Source organism: Rhopilema esculentum, chromosome 11, assembly GCF_057945365.1.
Source record: "Rhopilema esculentum isolate cy_ngs chromosome 11, ASM5794536v1, whole genome shotgun sequence".
Taxonomy (NCBI): Eukaryota; Metazoa; Cnidaria; class Scyphozoa; order Rhizostomeae; family Rhizostomatidae; genus Rhopilema; species Rhopilema esculentum.
In genome coordinates this window covers 6,062,314-6,089,929 of record NC_142825.1, presented here as the reverse complement: position 1 = coordinate 6,089,929, position 27,616 = coordinate 6,062,314, and the positions used below count along the sequence as shown (strand labels likewise).

The following is a 27,616-nucleotide window of genomic DNA, read 5'->3' as shown; positions in this document are numbered from 1 at the left end:
CTTAGCAGACAAGAAAAAATAAAAAACTTGAAGGATTAGAAAAATAAATAGAAATCTGATGTAAGGGGCAATAATAGTAGAAAGGGCAGGGCATAGTTAAAAAACAAAATAATGGAGCAATGAAGGCTAAAAGAGATTTGTTTAACCTCCCAAACATGAAAGGCTTTTATGTTGAAGATCAAGAAAACAAACAAAAAACAAGGAGGAAGAAAGAAGAACCTCTTAGCAGGTAAGAAAAAATAAAAAACTTGAAGGATTAGAAAAATAAATAGAAATCTGATGTAAGGATCGATAATGTTAGAAACGGCAGGGCATAGTTAAAAAAGAAAATAATCGAGCAATGAAGGCTAAAAGAGATTTGTTTAACCTCCCAAACATTAAAGGCTTTACGATGAAGATCAAGAAAACAAACAAAAAACAAGGAGGAAGAAAGAAGAACCTCTTAGCAGGTAAGAAAAAATAAAAAACTTGAAGGATAAGAAAAATAAATAGAGATCTGATGTAAGGGGCAATAATAGTAGAAACGGCAGGGCATAGTTAAAAAAGAAAATAATCGAGCAATGAAGGCTAAAAGAGATTTGTTTAACCTCCCAAACATTAAAGGCTTTACGATGAAGATCAAGAAAACAAACAAAAAACAAGGAGGAAGAAAGAAGAACCTCTTAGCAGGTAAGAAAAAATAAAAAACTTGAAGGATAAGAAAAACAAATAGAGATCTGATGTAAGGGGCAATAATAGTAGAAACGGCAGGGCATAGTTAAAAAAGTTAAAGAAGTAGTTAAAAAAGAAAATAATCGAGCAATGAAGGCTAAAAGAGATTTGTTTAACCTCCCAAACATTAAAGGCTTTACGATGAAGATCAAGAAAACAAACAAAAAACAAGGAGGAAGAAAGAAGAACCTCTTAGCAGGTAAGAAAAAATAAAAAACTTGAAGGATAAGAAAAATAAATAGAGATCTGATGTAAGGGGCAATAATAGTAGAAACGGCAGGGCATAGTTAAAAAAGAAAATAATCGAGCAATGAAGGCTAAAAGAGATTCGTTTAACCTCCCAAACATTAAAGGCTTTTATGTTGAAGATCAAGAAAACAAACAAAAAACAAGGAGGAAGAAAGAAGAACCTCTTAGCAGGTAAGAAAAAATAAAAAACTTGAAGGATTAGAAAAATAAATAGAGATCTGATGTAAGGGGCAATAATAGTAGAAACGGCAGGGCATAATTAAAAAAGAAAATAATCGAGCAATGAAGGCTAAAAGAGATTTGTTTGACCTCGCAAACATTAAAGGCTTTTATGTTGAAGATCAAGAAAACAAACAAAAAACAAGGCGGAAGAAAGAAGAACCCTTTACGATGTAAGAAAAAATAAAAAACGTGAAGGATTAGAAAAATAAATAGAAATCTGATGTAAGGGGCAATAATAGTAGAAACGGCAGGGCATAGTTAAAAAAGAAAATAATCGAGCAATGAAGGCTACAAGAGATTTGTTTGACCTCCCAAACATTAAAGGCTTTTATGTTGAAGATCAAGAAAACAAACAAAAAACAAGGAAGAAGAAAGAAGAACCTCTTAGCAGGTAAGAAAAAAAAAACTTGAAGGATAAGAAAAACAAATAGAGATCTGATGTAAGGGGCAATAATGTTAGAAACGGCAGGGCATAGTTAAAAAAGAAAATAATCGAGCAATGAAGGCTAAAAGAGATTCGTTTAACCTCCCAAACATTAAAGGCTTTTATGATGAAGATCAAGAAAACAAACAAAAACCAAGGCGGAAGAAAGAAGAACCTCTTAGCAGACAAGAAAAAATAAAAAACTTGAAGGATTAGAAAAATAAATAGAAATCTGATGTAAGGGGCAATAATAGTAGAAAGGGCAGGGCATAGTTAAAAAACAAAATAATGGAGCAATGAAGGCTAAAAGAGATTTGTTTAACCTCCCAAACATTAAAGGCTTTTATGTTGAAGATCAAGAAAACAAACAAAAAACAAGGAGGAAGAAAGAAGAACCTCTTAGCAGGTAAGAAAAAATAAAAAACTTGAAGGATTAGAAAAATAAATAGAAATCTGATGTAAGGATCGATAATGTTAGAAACGGCAGGGCATAGTTAAAAAAGAAAATAATCGAGCAATGAAGGCTAAAAGAGATTCGTTTAACCTCCCAAACATTAAAGGCTGTTATGATGAAGATCAAGAAAACAAACAAAAACCAAGGCGGAAGAAAGAAGAACCTCTTAGCAGGTAAGAAAAAATAAAAAACTTGAAGGATAATAAAAATAAATAGAGATATGATGTAAGGAGCGATAATGTTAGAAACGGCAGGGCATAGTTAAAAAAGAAAATAAACGAGCGATGAAGGCTAAAAGAGTATCCTTTAACCTCCCAAACATTAAAGGCTTTTATGATGAAGATCAAGAAAACAAACAAAAACCAAGGCGGAAGAAAGAAGAACCTCTTAACAAGTAAGAAAAAATAAAAAACTTGAAGGATAAGAAAAACAAATAGAGATCTGATGTAAGGAGCAATAATGTTAGAAATGGCAAGGCATAGTTAAAAAAGAAAATAATCGAGCAATGAAGGCTAAAAGAGATTCGTTTAACCTCCCAAACATTAAAGGCTTTTATGATGAAGATCAAGAAAACAAACAAAAACCAAGGCGGAAGAAAGAAGAACCTCTTAGCATGTAAGAAAGAATTAAAAACTTGAAGGATTAGAAAAATAAATAGAAATCTGATGTAAGGGGCAATAATAGTAGAAAGGGCAGGGCATAGTTAAAAAACAAAATAATGGAGCAATGAAGGCTAAAAGAGATTCGTTTAACCTCCCAAACATTAAAGGCTTTTATGTTGAAGATCAAGAAAACAAACAAAAAACAAGGAATAAGAAAGAAGAACCTCTTAGCATGTAAGAGAAAATAAAAAACTTGAAGGATTAGAAAAATAAATAGAGATCTGATGTAAGGGGCAATAGTGTTAGAAACGGCAGGGCATAGTTAAAAAAGAAAATAATCGAGCAATGAAGGCTAAAAGAGATTCGTTTAACCTCCCAAACATTAAAGGCTTTTATGTTGAAGATCAAGAAAACAAACAAAAAACAAGGAATAAGAAAGAAGAACCTCTTAGCATGTAAGAGAAAATAAAAAACTTGAAGGATTAGAAAAATAAATAGAGATCTGATGTAAGGGGCAATAGTGTTAGAAACGGCAGGGCATAGTTAAAAAAGAAAATAATCGAGCAATGAAGGCTAAAAGAGATTCGTTTAACCTCCCAAACATTAAAGGCTTTTATGATGAAGATCAAGAAAACAAACAAAAAACAAGGAAGAAGAAAGAAGAACCTCTTAGCATGTAAGAGAAAATAAAAACTTGAAGGATTAGAAAAATAAATAGAGATCTGATGTAAGGGGCAATAATAGTAGAAACGGCAGGGCATAGTTAAAAAAGAAAATAATCGAGCAATGAAGGCTAAAAGAGATTCGTTTAACCTCCCAAACATTAAAGGCTTTTATGTTGAAGATCAAGAAAACAAACAAAAAACAAGGAATAAGAAAGAAGAACCTCTTAGCATGTAAGAGAAAATAAAAAACTTGAAGGATTAGAAAAATAAATAGAGATCTGATGTAAGGGGCAATAGTGTTAGAAACGGCAGGGCATAGTTAAAAAAGAAAATAATCGAGCAATGAAGGCTAAAAGAGATTCGTTTAACCTCCCAAACATTAAAGGCTTTTATGATGAAGATCAAGAAAACAAACAAAAAACAAGGAAGAAGAAAGAAGAACCTCTTAGCATGTAAGAGAAAATAAAAACTTGAAGGATTAGAAAAATAAATAGAGATCTGATGTAAGGGGCAATAATAGTAGAAACGGCAGGGCATAGTTAAAAAAGAAAATAATCGAGCAATGAAGGCTAAAAGAGATTCGTTTAACCTCCCAAACATTAAAGGCTTTTATGTTGAAGATCAAGAAAACAAACAAAAAACAAGGAATAAGAAAGAAGAACCTCTTAGCATGTAAGAGAAAATAAAAAACTTGAAGGATTAGAAAAATAAATAGAGATCTGATGTAAGGGGCAATAATAGTAGAAACGGCAGGGCATAATTAAAAAAGAAAATAATCGAGCAATGAAGGCTAAAAGAGATTCGTTTAACCTCCCAAACATTAAAGGCTTTTATGATGAAGATCAAGAAAACAAACAAAAACCAAGGCGGAAGAAAGAAGAACCTCTTAGCAGGTAAGAAAAAATAAAAAACTTGAAGGATTAGAAAAATAAATAGAGATCTGATGTAAGGGGCAATAATGTTAGAAACGGCAAGGCATAGTTAAAAAAGAAAATAATGGAGCAATGAAGGCTAAAAGAGATTTGTTTAACCTCCCAAACATTAAAGGCTTTTATGATGAAGATCAAGAAAACAAACAAAAACCAAGGCGGAAGAAAGAAGAACCTCTTAGCAGGTAAGAAAAAAAAAACTTGAAGGATTAGAAAAATAAATAGAAATCTGATGTAAGGGGCAATAATGTTAGAAACGGCAGGGCATAGTTAAAAAAGAAAATAATCGAGCAATGAAGGCTAAAAGGGATTCGTTTAACCTCCCAAACATTAAAGGCTTTTATGATGAAGATCAAGAAAACAAACAAAAACCAAGACGGAAGAACGAAGAACCTCTTAGCAGGTAAGAAAAAATAAAAACTTGAAGGATAAGAAAAATAAATAGAGATCTGATGTAAGGAGCGATAATGTTAGAAATGGCAAGGCATAGTTAAAAAAGAATATAAACGAGCAATGAAGGCTAAAAGAGATTTGTTTGACCTCCCAAACATTAAAGGCTTTTATGTTGAAGATCAAGAAAACAAACAAAAAACAAGGCGGAAGAAAGAAGAACCTCTTAGCAGGTAAGAAAAAATAAAAAACTTGAAGGATAAGAAAAATAAATAGAAATCTGATGTAAGGGGCAATAATGTTAGAAACGGCAGGGCATAGTTAAAAAAGAAAATAATCGAGCAATGAAGGCTAAAAGAGATTCGTTTAACCTCCCAAACATTAAAGGCTTTTATGATGAAGATCAAGAAAACAAACAAAAACCAAGGCGGAAGAAAGAAGAACCTCTTAGCAGATAAGAAAAAATAAAAAACTTGAAGGATAAGAAAAATAAATAGAGATCTGATGTAAGGGGCAATAATAGTAGAAACGGCAGGGCATAGTTAAAAAACAAAATAATCGAGCAATGAAGGCTAAAAGAGATTCGTTTAACCTCCCAAACATTAAAGGCTTTTATGTTGAAGATCAAGAAAACAAACAAAAAACAAGGAATAAGAAAGAAGAACCTCTTAGGATGTAAGAGAAAATAAAAACTTGAAGGATTAGAAAAATAAATAGAGATCTGATGTAAGGGGCAATAATAGTAGAAACGGCAGGGCATAGTTAAAAAAGAAAATAATCGAGCAATGAAGGCTAAAAGAGATTCGTTTAACCTCCCAAACATTAAAGGCTTTTATGTTGAAGATCAAGAAAACAAACAAAAAACAAGGAATAAGAAAGAAGAACCTCTTAGCATGTAAGAGAAAATAAAAACTTGAAGGATTAAAAAAATAAATAGAGATCTGATGTAAGGGGCAATAATAGTAGAAACGGCAGGGCATAGTTAAAAAAGAAAATAATCGAGCAATGAAGGCTAAAAGAGATTCGTTTAACCTCCCAAACATTAAAGGCTTTTACGATTAAGATCAAGAAAACAAACAAAAAACAAGGAGGAAGAAAGAAGAACCTCTTAGCAGGTAAGACTAATAAAAAACTTGAAGGATTAGAAAAATAAATAGAAATCTGATGTAAGGGGCAATAATAGTAGAAACGGCAGGGCATAGTTAAAAAAGAAAATAATCGAGCAATGAAGGCTAAAAGAGATTCGTTTAACCTCCCAAACATTAAAGGCTTTTACGATTAAGATCAAGAAAACAAACAAAAAACAAGGAGGAAGAAAGAAGAACCTCTTAGCAGGTAAGACTAATAAAAAACTTGAAGGATTAGAAAAATAAATAGAAATCTGATGTAAGGGGCAATAATAGTAGAAACGGCAGGGCATAGTTAAAAAAGAAAATAATCGAGCAATGAAGGCTAAAAGAGATTCGTTTAACCTCCCAAACATTAAAGGCTTTTACGATTAAGATCAAGAAAACAAACAAAAAACAAGGAGCAAGAAAGAAGAACCTCTTAGCAGGTAAGACTAATAAAAAACTTGAAGGATTAGAAAAATAAATAGAAATCTGATGTAAGGGGCAATAATAGTAGAAACGGCAGGGCATAGTTAAAAAAGAAAATAATCGAGCAATGAAGGCTAAAAGAGATTCGTTTAACCTCCCAAACATTAAAGGCTTTTACGATTAAGATCAAGAAAACAAACAAAAAACAAGGAGGAAGAAAGAAGAACCTCTTAGCAGGTAAGACTAATAAAAAACTTGAAGGATTAGAAAAATAAATAGAGTTCTGATGTAAGGAGCGATAATGTTAGAAACGGCAGGGCATAGTTAAAAAAGAAAATAATGGAGCAATGAAGGCTAAAAGAGATTCGTTTATTCTCCAAAACATTAAAGGCTTTTACGATGAAGATCAAGAAAATGGACAAAACAAGAAGAAAGAAAGAAGAACCTCTTAGCATGTAAGAAAGAATTAAAAACTTGAAGGATTAGAAAAATAAATAGAGATCTGATGTAAGGAGCGATAATGTTAGAAATGGCAAGGCATAGTTAAAAAAGAAAATAATCGAGCAATGAAGGCTAAAAGAGATTCGTTTAACCTCCCAAACATTAAAGGCTTTTATGATGAAGATCAGGAAAACAAACAAAAAACAAGGAAGAAAAAAGAAGAACCTCTTAGCATGTAAGAGAAAATAAAAAACTTGAAGGATTAGAAAAATAAATAGAGATGTGATATAAGGGACCATAATGTTAGAAACGATAGGGTACACTTAAAGGGAAAAATAAACAAGCAATAAGGGCTAACAGAGATTCGTTTAACCTCCTAAAATTAAAAGGCTATTACAATAAAGATTAAGAATATAAATAAAAAAGGGAAGGGAAAGGAGAACCTCTTAGCAGGCAAGAAAGAATAATAAATAGAACATGAATGATAAAAAAAATAGAGGTCTGATGTTAGGTAAAAAAATGTTAGACACGACAAGGCACAGTTAAAGAAAAAAATAATCGAGCAATGAAGGCTAAAAGAGATTCGTTTAACCTCCCAAACGTTAAAGGCTTTTATGTTGAAGATCAAGAAAACAAACAAAAAACAAGGAAGAAGAAAGAAGAACCTATTAGCATGTAAGAGAAAATAAAAAACTTGAAGGATTAGAAAAATAAATAGAGATCTGATGTAAGGGGCAATAATAGTAGAAACGGCAGGGCATAATTAAAAAAGAAAATAATCGAGCAATGAAGGCTAAAAGAGATTCGTTTAACCTCCCAAACGTTAAAGGCTTTTATGTTGAAGATCAAGAAAACAAACAAAAAACAAGGAAGAAGAAAGAAGAACCTATTAGCATGTAAGAGAAAATAAAAAACTTGAAGGATTAGAAAAATAAATAGAGATCTGATGTAAGGGGCAATAATAGTAGAAACGGCAGGGCATAATTAAAAAAGAAAATAATCGAGCAATGAAGGCTAAAAGAGATTCGTTTAACCTCCCAAACATTAAAGGCTTTTATGATGAAGATCAAGAAAACAAACAAAAACCAAGGCGGAAGAAAGAAGAACCTCTTAGCAGGTAAGAAAAAATAAAAAACTTGAAGGATTAGAAAAATAAATAGAGATCTGATGTAAGGGGCAATAATGTTAGAAACGGCAAGGCATAGTTAAAAAAGAAAATAATGGAGCAATGAAGGCTAAAAGAGATTTGTTTAACCTCCCAAACATTAAAGGCTTTTATGATGAAGATCAAGAAAACAAACAAAAACCAAGGCGGAAGAAAGAAGAACCTCTTAGCAGGTAAGAAAAAAAAAACTTGAAGGATTAGAAAAATAAATAGAAATCTGATGTAAGGGGCAATAATGTTAGACACGACAAGGCACAGTTAAAGAAAACAATAATCGAGCAATGAAGGCTAAAAGAGATTCGTTTAACCTCCCAAACGTTAAAGGCTTTTATGTTGAAGATCAAGAAAACAAACAAAAAACAAGGAATAAGAAAGAAGAACCTCTTAGCATGTAAGAGAAAATAAAAACTTGAAGGATTAGAAAAATAAATAGAGATCTGATGTAAGGGGCAATAATAGTAGAAACGGCAGGGCATAGTTAAAAAACAAAATAATCGAGCAATGAAGGCTAAAAGAGATTCGTTTAACCTCCCAAACATTAAAGGCTTTTATGTTGAAGATCAAGAAAACAAACAAAAAACAAGGAATAAGAAAGAAGAACCTCTTAGCATGTAAGAGAAAATAAAAACTTGAAGGATTAAAAAAATAAATAGAGATCTGATGTAAGGGGCAATAATAGTAGAAACGGCAGGGCATAGTTAAAAAAGAAAATAATCGAGCAATGAAGGCTAAAAGAGATTCGTTTAACCTCCCAAACATTAAAGGCTTTTACGATTAAGATCAAGAAAACAAACAAAAAACAAGGAGGAAGAAAGAAGAACCTCTTAGCAGGTAAGACTAATAAAAAACTTGAAGGATTAGAAAAATAAATAGAGTTCTGATGTAAGGAGCGATAATGTTAGAAACGGCAGGGCATAGTTAAAAAAGAAAAAAATGGAGCAATGAAGGCTAAAAGAGATTCGTTTAACCTCCCAAACATTAAAGGCTGTTATGATGAAGATCAAGAAAATGGACAAAACAAGAAGAAAGAAAGAAGAACCTCTTAGCATGTAAGAAAGAATTAAAAACTTGAAGGATTAGAAAAATAAATAGAGATCTGATGTAAGGAGCGATAATGTTAGAAATGGCAAGGCATAGTTAAAAAAGAAAATAATCGAGCAATGAAGGCTAAAAGAGATTCGTTTAACCTCCCAAACATTAAAGGCTTTTATGATGAAGATCAGGAAAACAAACAAAAAACAAGGAAGAAGAAAGAAGAACCTCTTAGCATGTAAGAGAAAATAAAAAACTTGAAGGATTAGAAAAATAAATAGAGATGTGATATAAGGGACCATAATGTTAGAAACGATAGGGTACACTTAAAGGGAAAAATAAACAAGCAATAAGGGCTAACAGAGATTCGTTTAACCTCCTAAAATTAAAAGGCTATTACAATAAAGATTAAGAATATAAATAAAAAAGGGAAGGGAAAGGAGAACCTCTTAGCAGGCAAGAAAGAATAATAAATAGAACATGAATGATAAAAAAAATAGAGGTCTGATGTTAGGTAAAAAAATGTTAGACACGACAAGGCACAGTTAAAGAAAAAAATAATCGAGCAATGAAGGCTAAAAGAGATTCGTTTAACCTCCCAAACGTTAAAGGCTTTTATGTTGAAGATCAAGAAAACAAACAAAAAACAAGGAAGAAGAAAGAAGAACCTATTAGCATGTAAGAGAAAATAAAAAACTTGAAGGATTAGAAAAATAAATAGAGATCTGATGTAAGGGGCAATAATAGTAGAAACGGCAGGGCATAATTAAAAAAGAAAATAATCGAGCAATGAAGGCTAAAAGAGATTCGTTTAACCTCCCAAACATTAAAGGCTTTTATGATGAAGATCAAGAAAACAAACAAAAACCAAGGCGGAAGAAAGAAGAACCTCTTAGCAGGTAAGAAAAAATAAAAAACTTGAAGGATTAGAAAAATAAATAGAGATCTGATGTAAGGGGCAATAATGTTAGAAACGGCAAGGCATAGTTAAAAAAGAAAATAATGGAGCAATGAAGGCTAAAAGAGATTTGTTTAACCTCCCAAACATTAAAGGCTTTTATGATGAAGATCAAGAAAACAAACAAAAACCAAGGCGGAAGAAAGAAGAACCTCTTAGCAAGTAAGAAAAAAAAAACTTGAAGGATTAGAAAAATAAATAGAAATCTGATGTAAGGGGCAATAATGTTAGAAACGGCAGGGCATAGTTAAAAAAGAAAATAATCGAGCAATGAAGGCTAAAAGAGATTCGTTTAACCTCCCAAACATTAAAGGCTTTTATGATGAAGATCAAGAAAACAAACAAAAACCAAGGCGGAAGAAAGAAGAACCTCTTAGCAGATAAGAAAAAATAAAAAACTTGAAGGATTAGAAAAATAAATAGAAATCTGATGTAAGGGGCAATAATGTTAGAAACGGCAGGGCATAGTTAAAAAAGAAAATAATCGAGCAATGAAGGCTAAAAGGGATTCGTTTAACCTCCCAAACATTAAAGGCTTTTATGATGAAGATCAAGAAAACAAACAAAAACCAAGACGGAAGAACGAAGAACCTCTTAGCAGGTAAGAAAAAATAAAAACTTGAAGGATAAGAAAAATAAATAGAGATCTGATGTAAGGAGCGATAATGTTAGAAATGGCAAGGCATAGTTAAAAAAGAATATAATCGAGCAATGAAGGCTAAAAGAGATTTGTTTGACCTCCCAAACATTAAAGGCTTTTATGTTGAAGATCAAGAAAACAAACAAAAAACAAGGCGGAAGAAAGAAGAACCTCTTAGCAGGTAAGAAAAAATAAAAAACTTGAAGGATTAGAAAAATAAATAGAGATCTGATGTAAGGGGCAATAATAGTAGAAACGGCAGGGCATAGTTAAAAAAGAAAATAATCGAGCAATGAAGGCTAAAAGAGATTTGTTTAACCTCCCAAACATTAAAGGCTTTACGATGAAGATCAAGAAAACAAACAAAAAACAAGGAGGAAGAAAGAAGAACCTCTTAGCAGGTAAGAAAAAATAAAAAACTTGAAGGATAAGAAAAACAAATAGAGATCTGATGTAAGGGGCAATAATAGTAGAAACGGCAGGGCATAATTAAAAAAGAAAATAATCGAGCAATGAAGGCTAAAAGAGATTTGTTTAACCTCCCAAACATTAAAGGCTTTACGATGAAGATCAAGAAAACAAACAAAAAACAAGGAGGAAGAAAGAAGAGCCTCTTAGCAGGTAAGAAAAAATAAAAAACTTGAAGGATAAGAAAAATAAATAGAGATCTGATGTAAGGGGCAATAATAGTAGAAACGGCAGGGCATAGTTAAAAAAGAAAATAATCGAGCAATGAAGGCTAAAAGAGATTTGTTTAACCTCCCAAACATTAAAGGCTTTACGATGAAGATCAAGAAAACAAACAAAAAACAAGGAGGAAGAAAGAAGAACCTCTTAGCAGGTAAGAAAAAATAAAAAACTTGAAGGATAAGAAAAACAAATAGAGATCTGATGTAAGGGGCAATAATAGTAGAAACGGCAGGGCATAATTAAAAAAGAAAATAATCGAGCAATGAAGGCTAAAAGAGATTTGTTTGACCTCGCAAACATTAAAGGCTTTTATGTTGAAGATCAAGAAAACAAACAAAAAACAAGGCGGAAGAAAGAAGAACCCTTTACGATGTAAGAAAAAATAAAAAACGTGAAGGATTAGAAAAATAAATAGAAATCTGATGTGAGGGGCAATAATAGTAGAAACGGCAGGGCATAGTTAAAAAAGAAAATAATCGAGCAATGAAGGCTACAAGAGATTTGTTTGACCTCCCAAACATTAAAGGCTTTTATGTTGAAGATCAAGAAAACAAACAAAAAACAAGGAAGAAGAAAGAAGAACCTCTTAGCAGGTAAGAAAAAAAAAACTTGAAGGATAAGAAAAACAAATAGAGATCTGATGTAAGGGGCAATAATGTTAGAAACGGCAGGGCATAGTTAAAAAAGAAAATAATCGAGCAATGAAGGCTAAAAGAGATTCGTTTAACCTGCCAAACATTAAAGGCTTTTATGATGAAGATCAAGAAAACAAACAAAAACCAAGGCGGAAGAAAGAAGAACCTTTTAGCAGACAAGAAAAAATAAAAAACTTGAAGGATTAGAAAAATAAATAGAAATCTGATGTAAGGGGCAATAATGTTAGAAACGGCAGGGCATAGTTAAAAAGAAAATAATCGAGCAATGAAGGCTAAAAGAGATTCGTTTAACCTCCCAAACATTAAAGGCTTTTATGTTGAAGATCAAGAAAACAAACAAAAAACAAGGAATAAGAAAGAAGAACCTCTTAGCATGTAAGAGAAAATAAAAACTTGAAGGATTAGAAAAATAAATAGAGATCTGATGTAAGGGGCAATAACAGTAGAAACGGCAGGGCATAGTTAAAAAAGAAAATAATCGAGCAATGAAGGCTAAAAGAGATTCGTTTAACCTCCCAAACATTAAAGGCTTTTACGATGAAGATCAAGAAAACAAACAAAAAACAAGGAGGAAGAAAGAAGAACCTCTTAGCAGGTAAGAAAAAATAAAAAACTTGAAGGATTAGAAAAATAAATAGAGATCTGATGTAAGGATCGATAATGTTAGAAACGGCAGGGCATAGTTAAAAAAGAAAATAATCGAGCAATGAAGGCTAAAAGAGATTCGTTTAACCTCCCAAACATTAAAGGCTGTTATGATGAAGATCAAGAAAACAAACAAAAACCAAGGCGGAAGAAAGAAGAACCTCTTAGCAGGTAAGAAAAAATAAAAAACTTGAAGGATAAGAAAAACAAATAGAGATCTGATGTAAGGAGCAATAATGTTAGAAATGGCAAGGCATAGTTAAAAAAGAAAATAATCGAGCAATGAAGGCTAAAAGAGATTCGTTTAACCTCAAAAACATTAAAGGCTTTTATGATGAAGATCAAGAAAACAAACAAAAACCAAGGCGGAAGAAAGAAGAACCTCTTAGCATGTAAGAGAAAATAAAAAACTTGAAGGATTAGAAAAATAAATAGGGATCTGATGTAAGGGGCAATAATGTTAGAAACGGCAGGGGATAGTTAAAAAAGAAAATAATCGAGCAATGAAGGCTAAAAGAGATTCGTTTATTCTCCAAAACATTAAAGGCTTTTACGATGAAGATCAAGAAAATGGACAAAACAAGAAGAAAGAAAGAAGAACCTCTTAGCATGTAAGAAAGAATTAAAAACTTGAAGGATTAGAAAAATAAATAGAGATCTGATGTAAGGAGCGATAATGTTAGAAACGGCAGGGCATAGTTAAAAAAGAAAATAATCGAGCAATGAAGGCTAAAAGAGATTCGTTTAACCTCCCAAACATTAAAGGCTGTTATGATGAAGATCAAGAAAACAAACAAAAACCAAGGCGGAAGAAAGAAGAACCTCTTAGCAGGTAAGAAAAAATAAAAAACTTGAAGGATAATAAAAATAAATAGAGATATGATGTAAGGAGCGATAATGTTAGAAACGGCAGGGCATAGTTAAAAAAGAAAATAAACGAGCGATGAAGGCTAAAAGAGATTCGTTTAACCTCCCAAACATTAAAGGCTTTTATGATGAAGATCAAGAAAACAAACAAAAACCAAGGCGGAAGAAAGAAGAACCTCTTAGCAGGTAAGAAAAAATAAAAAACTTGAAGGATAAGAAAAACAAATAGAGATCTGATGTAAGGAGCAATAATGTTAGAAATGGCAAGGCATAGTTAAAAAAGAAAATAATCGAGCAATGAAGGCTAAAAGAGATTCGTTTAACCTCCCAAACATTAAAGGCTTTTATGATGAAGATCAAGAAAACAAACAAAAACCAAGGCGGAAGAAAGAAGAACCTCTTAGCATGTAAGAAAGAATTAAAAACTTGAAGGATTAGAAAAATAAATAGAGATCTGATGTAAGGGGCAATAATAGTAGAAAGGGCAGGGCATAGTTAAAAAACAAAATAATCGAGCAATGAAGGCTAAAAGAGATTCGTTTAACCTCCCAAACATTAAAGGCTTTTATGTTGAAGATCAAGAAAACAAACAAAAAACAAGGAATAAGAAAAAAGAACCTCTTAGCATGTAAGAGAAAATAAAAACTTGAAGGATTAGAAAAATAAATAGAGATCTGATGTAAGGGGCAATAATAGTAGAAAGGGCAGGGCATAGTTAAAAAACAAAATAATCGAGCAATGAAGGCTAAAAGAGATTCGTTTAACCTCCCAAACATTAAAGGCTTTTATGTTGAAGATCAAGAAAACAAACAAAAAACAAGGAATAAGAAAGAAGAACCTCTTAGCATGTAAGAGAAAATAAAAACTTGAAGGATTAGAAAAATAAATAGAGATCTGATGTAAGGGGCAATAATAGTAGAAACGGCAGGGCATAGTTAAAAAAGAAAATAATCGAGCAATGAAGGCTAAAAGAGATTCGTTTAACCTCCCAAACATTAAAGGCTTTTATGTTGAAGATCAAGAAAACAAACAAAAAACAAGGAATAAGAAAGAAGAACCTCTTAGCATGTAAGAGAAAATAAAAACTTGAAGGATTAAAAAAACAAATAGAGATCTGATGTAAGGGGCAATAATAGTAGAAACGGCAGGGCATAGTTAAAAAAGAAAATAATCGAGCAATGAAGGCTAAAAGAGATTCGTTTATTCTCCAAAACATTAAAGGCTTTTACGATGAAGATCAAGAAAACAAACAAAAACCAAGGCGGAAGAAAGAAGAACCTCTTAGCATGTAAGAGAAAATAAAAAACTTGAAGGATTAGAAAAATAAATAGGGATCTGATGTAAGGGGCAATAATGTTAGAAACGGCAGGGGATAGTTAAAAAAGAAAATAATCGAGCAATGAAGGCTAAAAGAGATTCGTTTATTCTCCAAAACATTAAAGGCTTTTACGATGAAGATCAAGAAAATGGACAAAACAAGAAGAAAGAAAGAAGAACCTCTTAGCATGTAAGAAAGAATTAAAAACTTGAAGGATTAGAAAAATAAATAGAAATCTGATGTAAGGGGCAAAAATGTTAGAAACGGCAGGGCATAGTTAAAAAAGAAAATAATCGAGCAATGAAGGCTAAAAGAGATTCGTTTAACCTCCCAAACATTAAAGGCTGTTATGATGAAGATCAAGAAAACAAACAAAAACCAAGGCGGAAGAAAGAAGAACCTCTTAGCAGGTAAGAAAAAATAAAAAACTTGAAGGATAAGAAAAACAAATAGAGATCTGATGTAAGGAGCAATAATGTTAGAAATGGCAAGGCATAGTTAAAAAAGAAAATAATCGAGCAATGAAGGCTAAAAGAGATTCGTTTAACCTCCCAAACATTAAAGGCTTTTATGATGAAGATCAAGAAAACAAACAAAAACCAAGGCGGAAGAAAGAAGAACCTCTTAGCATGTAAGAAAGAATTAAAAACTTGAAGGATTAGAAAAATAAATAGAAATCTGATGTAAGGGGCAATAATGTTAGAAACGGCAGGGCATAGTTAACAAAGAAAATAATCGAGCAATGAAGGCTAAAAGAGATTCGTTTAACCTCCCAAACATTAAAGGCTTTTATGTTGAAGATCAAGAAAACAAACAAAAAACAAGGAATAAGAAAGAAGAACCTCTTAGCATGTAAGAGAAAATAAAAACTTGAAGGATTAGAAAAATAAATAGAGATCTGATGTAAGGGGCAATAATAGTAGAAACGGCAGGGCATAGTTTAAAAGAAAATAATCGAGCAATGAAGGCTAAAAGAGATTCGTTTAACCTCCCAAACATTAAAGGCTTTTATGTTGAAGATCAAGAAAACAAACAAAAAACAAGGAATAAGAAAGAAGAACCTCTTATCATGTAAGAGAAAATAAAAACTTGAAGGATTAAAAAAATAAATAGAGATCTGATGTAAGGGGCAATAATAGTAGAAACGGCAGGGCATAGTTAAAAAAGAAAATAATCGAGCAATGAAGGCTAAAAGAGATTCGTTTAACCTCCCAAACATTAAAGGCTTTTACGATTAAGATCAAGAAAACAAACAAAAAACAAGGAGGAAGAAAGAAGAACCTCTTAGCAGGTAAGACTAATAAAAAACTTGAAGGATTAGAAAAATAAATAGAGATCTGATGTAAGGAGCGATAATGTTAGAAACGGCAGGGCATAGTTAAAAAAGAAAATAATCGAGCAATGAAGGCTAAAAGAGATTCGTTTATTCTCCAAAACATTAAAGGCTTTTACGATGAAGATCAAGAAAATGGACAAAACAAGAAGAAAGAAAGAAGAACCTCTTAGCATGTAAGAAAGAATTAAAAACTTGAAGGATTAGAAAAATAAATAGAGATCTGATGTAAGGAGCGATAATGTTAGAAATGGCAAGGCATAGTTAAAAAAGAAAATAATCGAGCAATGAAGGCTAAAAGAGATTCGTTTAACCTCCCAAACATTAAAGGCTTTTATGATGAAGATCAGGAAAACAAACAAAAAACAAGGAAGAAGAAAGAAGAACCTCTTAGCATGTAAGAGAAAATAAAAAACTTGAAGGATTAGAAAAATAAATAGAGATGTGATATAAGGGACCATAATGTTAGAAACGATAGGGTACACTTAAAGGAAAAAATAAACAAGCAATAAGGGCTAACAGAGATTCGTTTAACCTCCTAAAAATAAAAGGCTATTACAATAAAGATTAAGAATATAAATAAAAAAGGGAAGGGAAAGGAGAACCTCTTAGCAGGCAAGAAAGAATAATAAATAGAACATGAATGATAAAAAAAATAGAGGTCTGATGTTAGGTAAAAAAATGTTAGACACGACAAGGCACAGTTAAAGAAAAAAATAAACAAGCAATGAGGGCTGAAAGAGTATCGTTTAACCTCCCAAACATTAAAGGCTTTTACATTGAAGATCATGAAAACAAACAAAAGAAAAAGAAAGAAAGAAGAACCTCTTAACATGTAAGAAAGAATTAAAAACTTAAAGGATAAGAAAAATAAATAGAGATCTGATTTAAGGGACACTAATTTTAGAAACAGCAGGGCATAGTTAAAAAGAAAATAATTGAGAAATGAGAGCTAAAAGAGATTCGTTTAACCTCCCAAAGATAAAAGGATATTAAGAGGAAGATCAAGAAAATAAAGAAAACGAGAGAAGAGAGAAAAACCATTGAGCACGTAAGAAAGAATAAAAAATTTCAAAGATAAGAAAAATAAATAGAGATCTGATGTAAGGGAGAATAATATTAGAAACGACAGGGCATACTTGAGGGAAAAAATAAACGAGCAATGAGGGCTAAAAGGGATTCGTTTAACCTTCCAAAGATAGAAGGATATTATGATAAAGATTAAGAATATAAATGAAAAAGAGAAGGGAAAGGAGAAACACTTAGCAGGTAAGAATAAATAATAAGAAGAACATGAATGATAAGAAAAATAAATGTAAGGGAGAAAAATGTTAGAAACGACAGGGCACAGCTAAAGAAAAAAATAAACAAGCAATGAGGGCTAAAAGAGTATCGTTTAACCTTCTAAACATTAAAGGCTTTTACGATGAAGATCAAGAAAATGGACAAAACAAGAAAAAGGAAAGAAGAACCTCTTAGCAGGTAAGAAAGAATTAAAATTTTGAAGGATTAGAAAAAAATTAGTGATCTGATGCAAGGGATAAGAATGCTGAAATGTTCAATCTTTTTGGTACGGGAGTCAATTCAAGAACTTTACCCCTAGAATGCTACAACTTTAAAAAACTCCAAGAAAAATCTGTGATAATATCTTATTTCATGATGTTTTGTCAAGTTTCATTGAATTCTGTTCACATTTGCAAGCAGTAGCGGTGCCACAGGGGGGACTGGGGGGGGGGGGAAACGTCCCCCAGCTCTTGGCAGGATCAGTTTTCCATTTCGTCTAAATCCTTTGAGAAAATGTTGGGGGAGGGGTAATATTTGGGCAACATACTTTTTGTGATGTAATCCTATGATTTTCAAACTGCCTTTACATAGCCAAAAGTGAGTCTTGGGCGTTCCCTTGAGGTAAAAATTGCGTTCTTTGTTAGTAAAAGGGCGTTTTCTGGTGCTAAAGAAGCGTTGTCTAAAATATATTGTTTTGTCCCCCCCCCCCCCCCCACCCAGAGCGCAGTGGCTGGGGTCGCTATTGTTCGCAAGAGTTATTTGAGTACAAATATGCAAGTTTTGGGTAGTTTTTCTATTTGATTGTGTACTAGGGGAACTGTGTCGATTTTGATCTGTTTGAATTCCTTCTTATACTGAGTTTATTCTCTGGAAAAAGTGGTTTTTCTTTGAATGTATGTCAAGTTTTGCGAATATCTACTTTTGGACCTAAGTGATTTCAAACTGCCACATCAAACTGTCATCACTGTCACATCCAAGATATTTTTGAAAATGGAGCGACTTTCCACAGATTCTTTAGCAACTGAAACAGGGCTCAATAGTGTTGCTTTATGTTTTCTAACTGTTATTCTATAATAAATTTGCTTTTGCAAAGCCAAACCAAAACCCTCCTAATGTGTGAATGGGAACTTGAATTTCCTTTGGCTATATATCTACCCATCACAAATATCAATCAAAACACGATCAGATAAATTTTTACTATAATTATTTACTTGATAGGAAATTAACTTTTGAAATCAGCAATATTAGTTTAAATACCTTTGAACTTTGTAAACATGACATCGTCGGTACACCATGTGATACGGCAGCCATTTTCTATTTCTAAGTTATACATTCTCGGAAACGAGGTCGTTCTTGGAAACATCATTCAATCACAGAATATATGGTTGTGGAAATTTTCATGTTTTGTTGAAATACTCTTACCCCCACCCCTTATTACTGAAACCAACCTCGTCTTTAACAAAAAATTTAAAATGTTTGCTTTTTAGTTTTTATTATAAAAGCACTCTTTCTTTCTTGAGGATTGTGTTCCAGCCAGCCAAAAGAGTTCAGGACGCACAGATTTGGGGATGTTATGCAACAGCATGTTCCATTCAACCCAGGAAATCTTCTTTTTGAGGCCCAGACCTAGACTTAGCCTCCTTGGTCTTGCAGATCTAATGGAACGTTAAATATGCGATTCTGCCATCGGGCAACATTCTAGAAAGTCCAGATTGTGAAAAAAGCCAGGGCAATATGTTTTAGAGAAATGGCAGACCCTGGTCGTCGCTCCACTTATAAGTTTGTGGCAGATCTGTACACGCTTATGATGTATAGAACAGGACGGTTCTAAGTTGCTAATCCGAGTTTCTATACATCAAACGGGAAGAGTCCGGAAAAAATCATGACTCCACGGCCACTGGCCGGAGGAAAATAGTTGTAGAAACAAAAAGAAATTGAGGAAGGTTACCAAAAATGTGGAAATATCGAGGGGGTTTAAGAAAACTTGTTGCCTTTTGGTTTTCAAAATACAAAAATTATGAAAAGATCAAAATGAATTTATTAACCCCTTGTTTTTTCAAAATGAATGTGTAGAACTTCTTTCGCCGTAAATTTAGGCATTAACTGTTTATAATTCATATATTTAAATTATGACACACTTTTTTTTGACACAAGCATGTAGCTTTACATCTGTCTCAGAACTGTCTATAATTGAAAACAAACTAAACATTTTAATAAAGATTTGGAAAAACAGAGTTGCAAGAAGAGGGAATCAAGACTAGATAGGTACTCAATTTTCCTAACCACGCCTATTTTGGCCCGTTAAGAATAAGAAAGATTTTATAGTAGGATTTTCTTGGCCGAAGGAAGTTGACAACTTTTCTGGACTCTGCAAAGGGCTGATATCATTTGATATAAGATAAATCCGTTGAGTTTCAGTAATTCAAGCATACAATCCAAAATGATAAAATCCCCAAGATTATTTACAGCATACTAGTCTAAAAGATTCAGCCTCATTCTTTTGATACTTATGAGCCTTCGATTCATCCAATCTAACATTTCGAATGATATTCTATTAAAAAGGTTAAGTTAGTTAAGTTTCACATTGTGGTTTTCATATTTTTTCGTATAATAAAAAAGAATGATAAAAGCAACAAAGGAATATATGGCTGTGTTAGAATTTATTAGAATTCTGGTTTCTCCTTCCCGGTACAACATTGACCTAGTCAATCCTCCTCCCATTATGAGACTTCAACGAGCTACTTTGATAACTATGGGTAAATCTCATTGGTAACGACGTTAGAGTTTGAACATAGTACAAACTTTATAAGAATTACTTGTGCCTTCTCCTATAGGGCAGGCAAAACCGGGGAAGGCCAGGGGGCTATACCCCCCCCCCAATGTTTCTGCAGAACAAAATGAATATTTCTAGACAAAGGTGAAAGAAGTAACGTCTAACTTTCTGTTAGTTATTTTGCTTGATATTTCCTTAAATATACCCTTAGCTTAAGATTCGTTGCTATGTCTTTACCATTTGAAATGTGAATTTTATCAAAGAAACCGAATCATTATCCAAGAAGTCCGTTACACCTTGCACTGTACGAATAACAGCCTTCCAAAAAGTGACCTCAACTATAAACCTCTGTACGATATTTAGAATGTGTACTTTCCTTAGATATAAAAGGGAGAAACCTTATCCAGAATAACTTGGTGCCAAAACCAAATGACGGAGTTTTGTTTGTTCTATGGCCTAAACCTGGCTGACAAGGATTTTTTGTTAACGGACAAACTTTCAAAACGTCACAGAAAGAGAAAATATCAGCTGTTGTGAGAAAGCCTCAAGGACAATAATTTTTTGCGATTACGAGAAACAAAGAGTCGGCAAATATGTTAATTGAAGGAATCGTCAAGAATGTTTTAAAGTCTTATCTTATCGATGATTCTGTCTTGCCAGGAAAGAGAGGAAATGTTTGTTATCAAACTGTAAGACAATATTTCATTTTTAAGGGGGATTTATGTCAAGACAAAGCATATTATCCTGCCTCGTTAAAAAAATACTATCGAGCAATCTACTTTAAAATTAAAGACGCAATGATAAATATTATTTTCAATCATTTCGACCATTCCAGTTTGAAAATTCTAGAGTCGTTTTTATTAGAAGCATTTATTCTCGAAAATTTTCACAATCAGAATTTACAAAGCGATACCCACCAACATGACCACATTGCTTAATCTTCTATTTTAGTTGATGTAGTTGTTATGTTTTATTACTAAACTGTGTCTTATCTATTGCTTTTCTCCATCTTATCTATTGCTTTTCTTCCCAATTTAATGTACAATTTGATAATTGGCTGGATAAAACTATGGATCCAGCGATGAAAGAAAGCTTGAAAACATTACTTCAGAATTTTCTTCGGTCAAGATCTGCTTAAGATCTAGTTTCTAGCCATCCCTAGAACACCATATTGCTAAAATCTTTCTTGTTGCCGACCATGGTGGTGGCCTTGACTAACCCCTTCCAAACAGGGACCGCGCACCAGTCTAAAAGTGGAGGGACTGAAAATGGTGTGACTAAAATTTTTTGAGGCCACGTCCTCCAGAACGCCGGAGAACGCCCCTTTTAGAAAATACTTTTTCATTTCTACTCAATTTTTATAAACAGTCTGGTTCAGAGAAGTTACCGATAACTATAAAAATAGATAAAATTAGCTTAAGAGTAACAAAATACCAAGCTAACCAAGCTAGAAAATACATCATATCATTAAACAAGATAAAACACCTAGAAAATGAAAAAAAGGTTCCCAGTCAAGAAGAGCTGCTACTACATAGGAGTAAACTATGCAAAGATGCGTTAGGGTAAACTATCCAAAAAATTTATAGCCTATTATTGCCAAAAAGTGGGGGGGGGGAGCTATAGCCCCTGCTAGCCCAATGGCTGAGCGGTGCCTGCTTCCAAAATACTTTCGTTGCCACGTTTCCCCAGCCCTGCACTAAACATCTCTTTTTTTCAGGTGGCCACCAGGTTCGTTATGTCGCTTCAAACAAAGGCTATAGAAAGAAGGGGAGGCAGTTGATGAACAGAGAAAGTCTTGCTCAGAGAAAACAAGAGCAGAAAAACTTGACAAGTGAAAAAAGGAGAAAATTGAAATAAAAAGCCTAATTTGTACTGAGCAACAGATTCATCTAGAAAAAATTCCAGAAGATACTCTACCAGAAGTCTACCAGAAGATAACTTTCTTCTACGAGATACGTCATGTAACCTTGCAACTAAAATTACATAGATTTGGATAGAAAAATTACATCTTAGCTGTAAAATTCTATTTATAAAAACTCACTATAATATGCACCATGAAGGTTGAAAAAATCGACCAATCGAGCTGTAGTGAGCTTAGAATAAAAAAACCTGACCAGTTTCCATTACCCAGGAAGATTTCTTATTAAATGTGGTATGGTCACGAAAATCGTCCAGGACAGGACAGTTTGAAATCACAGTACATAAGGGGAAATTTGTGTTCTATTCATATAAAACAGGAGACTGGAAGCAAACATCTAAACCAGGAAGATGAGGTTTGCAGTTTTGAAGGTGGTAACACTGAAACCTGCTTTCAAAATTTCTTAGCCCATCCTGGTCCGACCCACTCTTCCTGGGTACTAATCGTCGTAAATTTGGCCCCCAAGTAAAAAGGGTTGCCTGGCTCTGGCATAAACTTAAGAGAAATTATAGCTTTGATTGTGATTGTGATATGAAAATTTTGCCTAGGGTCAAACAAGTGTGAGATCAAATCAAGGGAAACAGAAAAGCAACGGAAATTAAGTTCGATTGAGAACCTAAGGGCAAGAAAAAGAAAAATGTTAAAAAAGTTTTAAGATGAATAAATATTATAGGTTTTGATGGACCAGCGCCTGAAAAAAAGTTGGGTATCTAACAGACAGTGAGGTACACGGTTATCTGACGAAGCTGTAAGTCGTTCAGGTTTGCCTCGCTTTTGATTTGAAGAATTGAGGACATTATTTGTGGCATACTTATAAGCTCGCGGTGATCAGGAAGCATTTTTGCCGAAATATATCGGATGAATGTTTCCTTTATTTCAGTAAACAAATTTTCCATGTTTGAAGGGAGGCTTTTTAGAAATATTTTACTGCAATGTATGCTCAAAGAATGTTCCTGTCGCTACACCAATAGGCAGAGACTAGGGCAATACTAACTGATATTTTCTAGGTCGTATCCGTCTTCAAACTCGACGGCAAAAACCATGGCTGACGCAAATAAATGATCTGACTCAAAGGTTGCCATGGCAAAATGGTCCTGGTTCGGCTCCCAAGCGCACTGAGTCGCCATTTTGATACCGTCATCTTTCACTTCCCCTAAAAATACTAAAGCACTAATCTTAAAATTTTTGCTACCAACGTTGAGTCTACGTTTGACTGTTTGTTCTAAAACCTCGCTCACCAATTTACATTTATCAGACGCCATGCTACAATCGTAAACTTCGTTGTGCAAGTGGGTTTCAAGTACGTGTTGTATAAGCTCATTCAGATTGTTATTTTTGTTTCTTTTCATGGCTCCATCAACACTTTCGTTGCCTCGTTCTCTTGAGCTCAGCGTATCTTCGCTGATTCGTCTTACACCCTTACTACCTTTGGATACCTCAGAATCAGACGATGCGTGCCATGAGCCTGATCGAAGCCTGCTCACAAGGAAATTCTTCACGAGTGAATTCTTTTTACGAGGCTTACTGTCCGAATCATATTGATAATCTTTTTCATTCTTAGAAACTTTTCGGTCTTTTTGTCCCTTGTTTTGCGAAGGACGCTCGGTGTCGTCGCCTGACCTGGAATCACTTTCCTGATGGGACGATCTAGAAAATATAGGGCTTTGTGATGCCTGTTTAAGATGACCATTTTCGTAAAGACTGTTTTCTCTTGTCAAGGCCTTCACGATTTGCATTTGCATGCGTTTGGGTAAGGGCGAAGAACCATGCGAACGACTGCGTTTGACGTCATGTTTTTCCCTTTCAGAAGGAGAAGAGTTTGTGCTTCTTGAAACGAAAAGTGCTGCAGTGTCAATAGAGAGCTTGTGAATAGCTGACATCGTCTTGAAGCGCTTCTTTCTTTATTACTTCAGAAACCTAGAATGATAAACGAAGACGTGAAGATACTAGTTTATCATTTTGTGCAGCTACACTCATTTTTTTAAAGAAACTGGCTATAAGAAACGAGTACTGGACAGTCAGAAAAAAATTAAGAAACTTCAGTACTTGAAGCAAAAAAATTAAAATACTATTAAATCGTGATAAAACTGAGAACAACGAAATTTCTTAAGATCCAAGAACATGATTGCCCTGTTGGCCTAGAACTAGGGATAGACCAAGACACAGGGGATAAAAATATACTTCTTACATCTAAATACAGCATCAGAACTGAAGCGAATATAAAAGGTCACGAACATTTCATAACTTCATAATTATAATGACATCATAATTAAGAAACTCTTAAGAAACAATGAGTATTGAAATTTCCAGAACATTAAGAAACTGGAGTACTCGTCATCGACCTTTGTTTCTTATAAAAAAATTAGTGTACACTATACAAGGACGTAGCAACGATACCCCCGGGCCTGCACCATTGAGGGGGGGGGGGGGGGACAGGTCCGGGGGTATCGTTGCTACGACCTTGTATTCTACAGCTGGAATTATTTATTAAGATTAACCTTTGTTATATTACAACAAATACATCAAACCAAGGTACACAATTAAAACAGCTTCAGCAAAATGTTTGCCACAACTGGGGGTAGATGGAGTAAGAGGAAACTTTCTTTACATTGCTGCCCCCACCTATTTAGGATCAGTGGTGCGGGCCCTGTACCCACATCACCAAGGGGGGGGGGGAGGTTTAACTCATAATGATTTGCACCCGGAGTGAAGGGTGCAAATTGCTGCCGTTTCCAATGATGGCATATTGTTCAGGATGGTTTATTTCCGAAAAAAGGATAAAGAGAAGAGTATGTGGTAGAGAGTAACTGTTGTTCATCTTGCTTTACTTTTGGACGTTGATACTTTGGGACTTGGAAAGACCTCTGGTGATAATTTTGATGAATTAAAGGGGGCTATCAGGGCCGATATGGCAGTTTGCTCCACTCACAGAATTGCTCGCTTCTTTCTTGTAGCACTGCGTTTGCTTACAGCATATTTCATCTGTTACGAGATCCAGCAACCGTTGTTTCTCTTTGGAAAACAAACTTTGGTTTGCTACTTTTGTTACCACTATTCGTACAGTTAACACAGGCACAATGATAATAAGAGATTTCAAAAATGGTACGTCACCTAAACAGTTCACATATTGTTTATATTACTTACATATTTATTTACATATGCATATTATTTGCATTACTTTAAAAAGTGCACTGAACGCTAAACCTTATTATCTTAGACAAAGGCGCTGGGCTTTGAGAATAAACGGTTAATTGATAAAATTGAGCATTTGCGGCATAGCTTGTCGTGAGCTTGTTTTCCTGTAGGAAAAAGGGCTTTATAGGTGTTCTCTCTACCTATGGCTAATATAAAATAATGGTCTGCCTGACTGTGCTTTTTCCGTTCTGGTTTGGATTCTAAAATAAAAGTGAAGACTTACAGTTTGATATTATCCGATGATTTCAAAAGCTTTGCTTACTGTTATCAAACATGCAGTTTTCGGAAAACTAAACACCAACTGCTTCTATGCCGAAGGGGCCCAAAGAAATCTTGCTGAAGCTGCCAAGATCATTGGAAACGTTTTAGGCGTTCATCATCCAGGGATGCAGATCTTAATGAAGTTGTGCAAATCCTAGGCCGTTGAGTAGTCTTTTGGGAGTATTTACTCTCAATGTTGTACTCGTCAATTAGCTTAGCCCTTATAAAACAAATATTGCTTTGAAATGCAGATCGAGGGATTTAAGATTTATGTCCGGTGAAACATTAAATAATGCTCACTGTATGATTAAGGTTCGTTCAAGACGATGAAAAAAATCGAGCGTTCGTGTCTGTATGCAAAAAACTCTGCTGAGTGACAAAATTGTGGATTGAATCAAGAATTTTGTCTCTACTGGCAACCATCGCATCCAATTTTGAATGAAGAGCGAAACTGTTCAAATTGATGCTGACAATTCACAAATTCAGAGGTTGTGACAATGCACAAGTTGTTGTGTTGTACCAGACTTTTAGCCAACAAATACCTCAAAATTCCGGGGGGAGGGGAGGGGGGTGGAGATTTAAAATTGAATAAATAAAACATCAATAAATAAAAAATTTTGTGTTATTGAGGGAAAGCTACTTTTACCTCAAAAAATTAGCCCCTGCTTTTGCATAAAACATTCTGAAAAATTTGATTTTTGCTACTGGAAATTCACGATCGTTCTCAAGCAGGATACCTTTTTTAAAATACACTCTCTGTTTTATAAGCACCGGTAAATTTACGTATAGGCTTACCGTTCTTAATTTTTTTGAAAAGCTGAGACTGGATTGTTCTAAACTTGTTCTTAAATTAATAGGGTGTAAGCAGCGCGATTGGTAGCATTTTGCTCTATGGAGGTTTTCAGGCCTTGCAGACAAAGTGAGTGAGACAAGCTTCTTTTGCCGACAAGTTTCACCGAGAAAGCACTCACATATGACTAAAAATCCTCATTTTTTAGATAAAACGTTGTTTAAAATTGTCATTTTACAGCATCTCAGCCATAGCTTGTTCTTAATTTGTTCTTAACTATTGACCAATTTCAAGGCTCGTGCTCTTATAAATTTGTTCTTATAAAAAGGAAACAGTGTAAAGGGAAAGAGAGAGACCGAGAGTCGCTCAAAAGCAACATGTTTTTAGAGTTTCAGCTACAAAACAAGATTTCATCCCCCAATTCTGTTTTTCGGCAAAGAGGCCACCAATGCCTCAGGTTGCAGTAATAACCAAGGGTGAAAAATTTTACTTAAAAGCAATTCAATTAGCCTAGAATAGTTTGTCGACTCAGAGAACTTCGTTTCCTTGTGCACTGAAGAGCTATAACAGGTTACTTCTAAACAGAAACAAATGACAGAACATTAGTCATCGCACTCACCTGTGTTCAAAATTTTTCTCATTTGAGTTCCTTCGACTTGTTTTGACCTATGCAGCAATGTTTTGTGTTCCAAAAGCTAGATGTTGTCACAGACTAAACAGAATTTCCCAGACAAGACAGCTGGTGGATCGCCTTTTTCATCTTTCTGTCAACAAGCATCAAATTTGTTCGAGACGTAAAACATGACGAGACATTCTCCCGCAACTGAGAGTTTTAGCAGCTGAAAGCGTACAATTATGTTTATAAACAACGTTTACAAACAACACACAGCCTTCGTTTTGATTCGGAAATCCTTGCTGTTAATGAAAGTCGCGAGGAAACCTTGATAACCACGACTGCGCTACAAGCACTTTCCGGGGAGGCTTGCACTAGCCTGAGTCCTAGTTAGAATGTTGACGTCACAACAACAATCAGCAGTGGTAGGAAGACATATATGCTGTTTTGTTTATCTTTAATTCAATCTAATTCAATCAGTCTCCTAGATTTGACTTGACAATAAATTGGTTCTTTTAAGAAGCCATTTCGTCGCTTGCTGAATATTTCTACAAAGTCGTCTTTGCTCGTTATTTCTCCTGGTCATTGAAATTGCAACTCTTCTTATTATGTGCGGTGGGAGTACATCCATAGTGGGGCGTACTACGCATTGGTGTCTCGGGGCACGCTTCCTTTGATCCGATGGTTTCTCGGGGACTCACCAACCATGTCCTGACTGTTTCTTCGATATAGTCCTGGTATTGCTGAAAGTTTATCCTCTTTAAAGAGCGTGCAGACCTCGATGCATTCGATTGCAATAATAACGTAATAAAATGCATGAAAAGCTAAAACTAAAAAAGATCAACCTTCTTTT

The 27,616-nt window shown here is 34.0% G+C and overlaps 1 protein-coding gene and 1 long non-coding RNA gene across 4 annotated transcripts in view; both read right to left on the bottom strand.

Annotated features, from left to right (window-relative positions):
• The window catches only part of LOC148958958 (uncharacterized), a 38,158-nt gene extending 19,622 nt beyond the window's left edge, over positions 1–18,536 (bottom strand). The window contains exon 1 of the long non-coding RNA XR_016144323.1: positions 18,471–18,536. This is a non-coding gene — a long non-coding RNA (uncharacterized LOC148958958). The remainder of the gene's footprint in view (positions 1–18,470) is intronic.
• A 968-nt stretch (positions 18,537–19,504) lies between these two features.
• LOC148958957 (uncharacterized) lies at positions 19,505–27,142 on the bottom strand. Of its 3 annotated transcripts, none has more exons than XM_089111570.1 (2): positions 25,362–26,142; positions 19,505–23,821 (listed from the first exon to the last, which is right to left on the bottom strand). In XM_089111570.1, the coding sequence occupies exon 2, from the start codon at positions 23,782–23,784 to the stop codon at positions 22,894–22,896; it is 891 nt and encodes a 296-aa protein (XP_088967696.1). In that variant the 5' UTR covers positions 23,785–23,821; positions 25,362–26,142; the 3' UTR covers positions 19,505–22,893. The 3 variants fall into 3 exon arrangements, with proteins under 3 accessions (XP_088967696.1, XP_088967695.1, XP_088967694.1); XM_089111569.1 differs by having other exon boundaries at positions 25,323–26,141; XM_089111568.1 differs by lacking the exon at positions 25,362–26,142 and adding an exon at positions 26,770–27,142 and having other exon boundaries at positions 19,506–23,821.
• Between the last annotated feature and the right edge of the window lie 474 nt (positions 27,143–27,616).

What these genes read in the sequence shown, in the direction of transcription:
- LOC148958957 (XM_089111568.1), bottom strand. Translation starts at nt 23,784, where the DNA reads ATGTCAGCTATTCACAAGCTCTCTATTGACACTGCAGCACTTTTCGTT.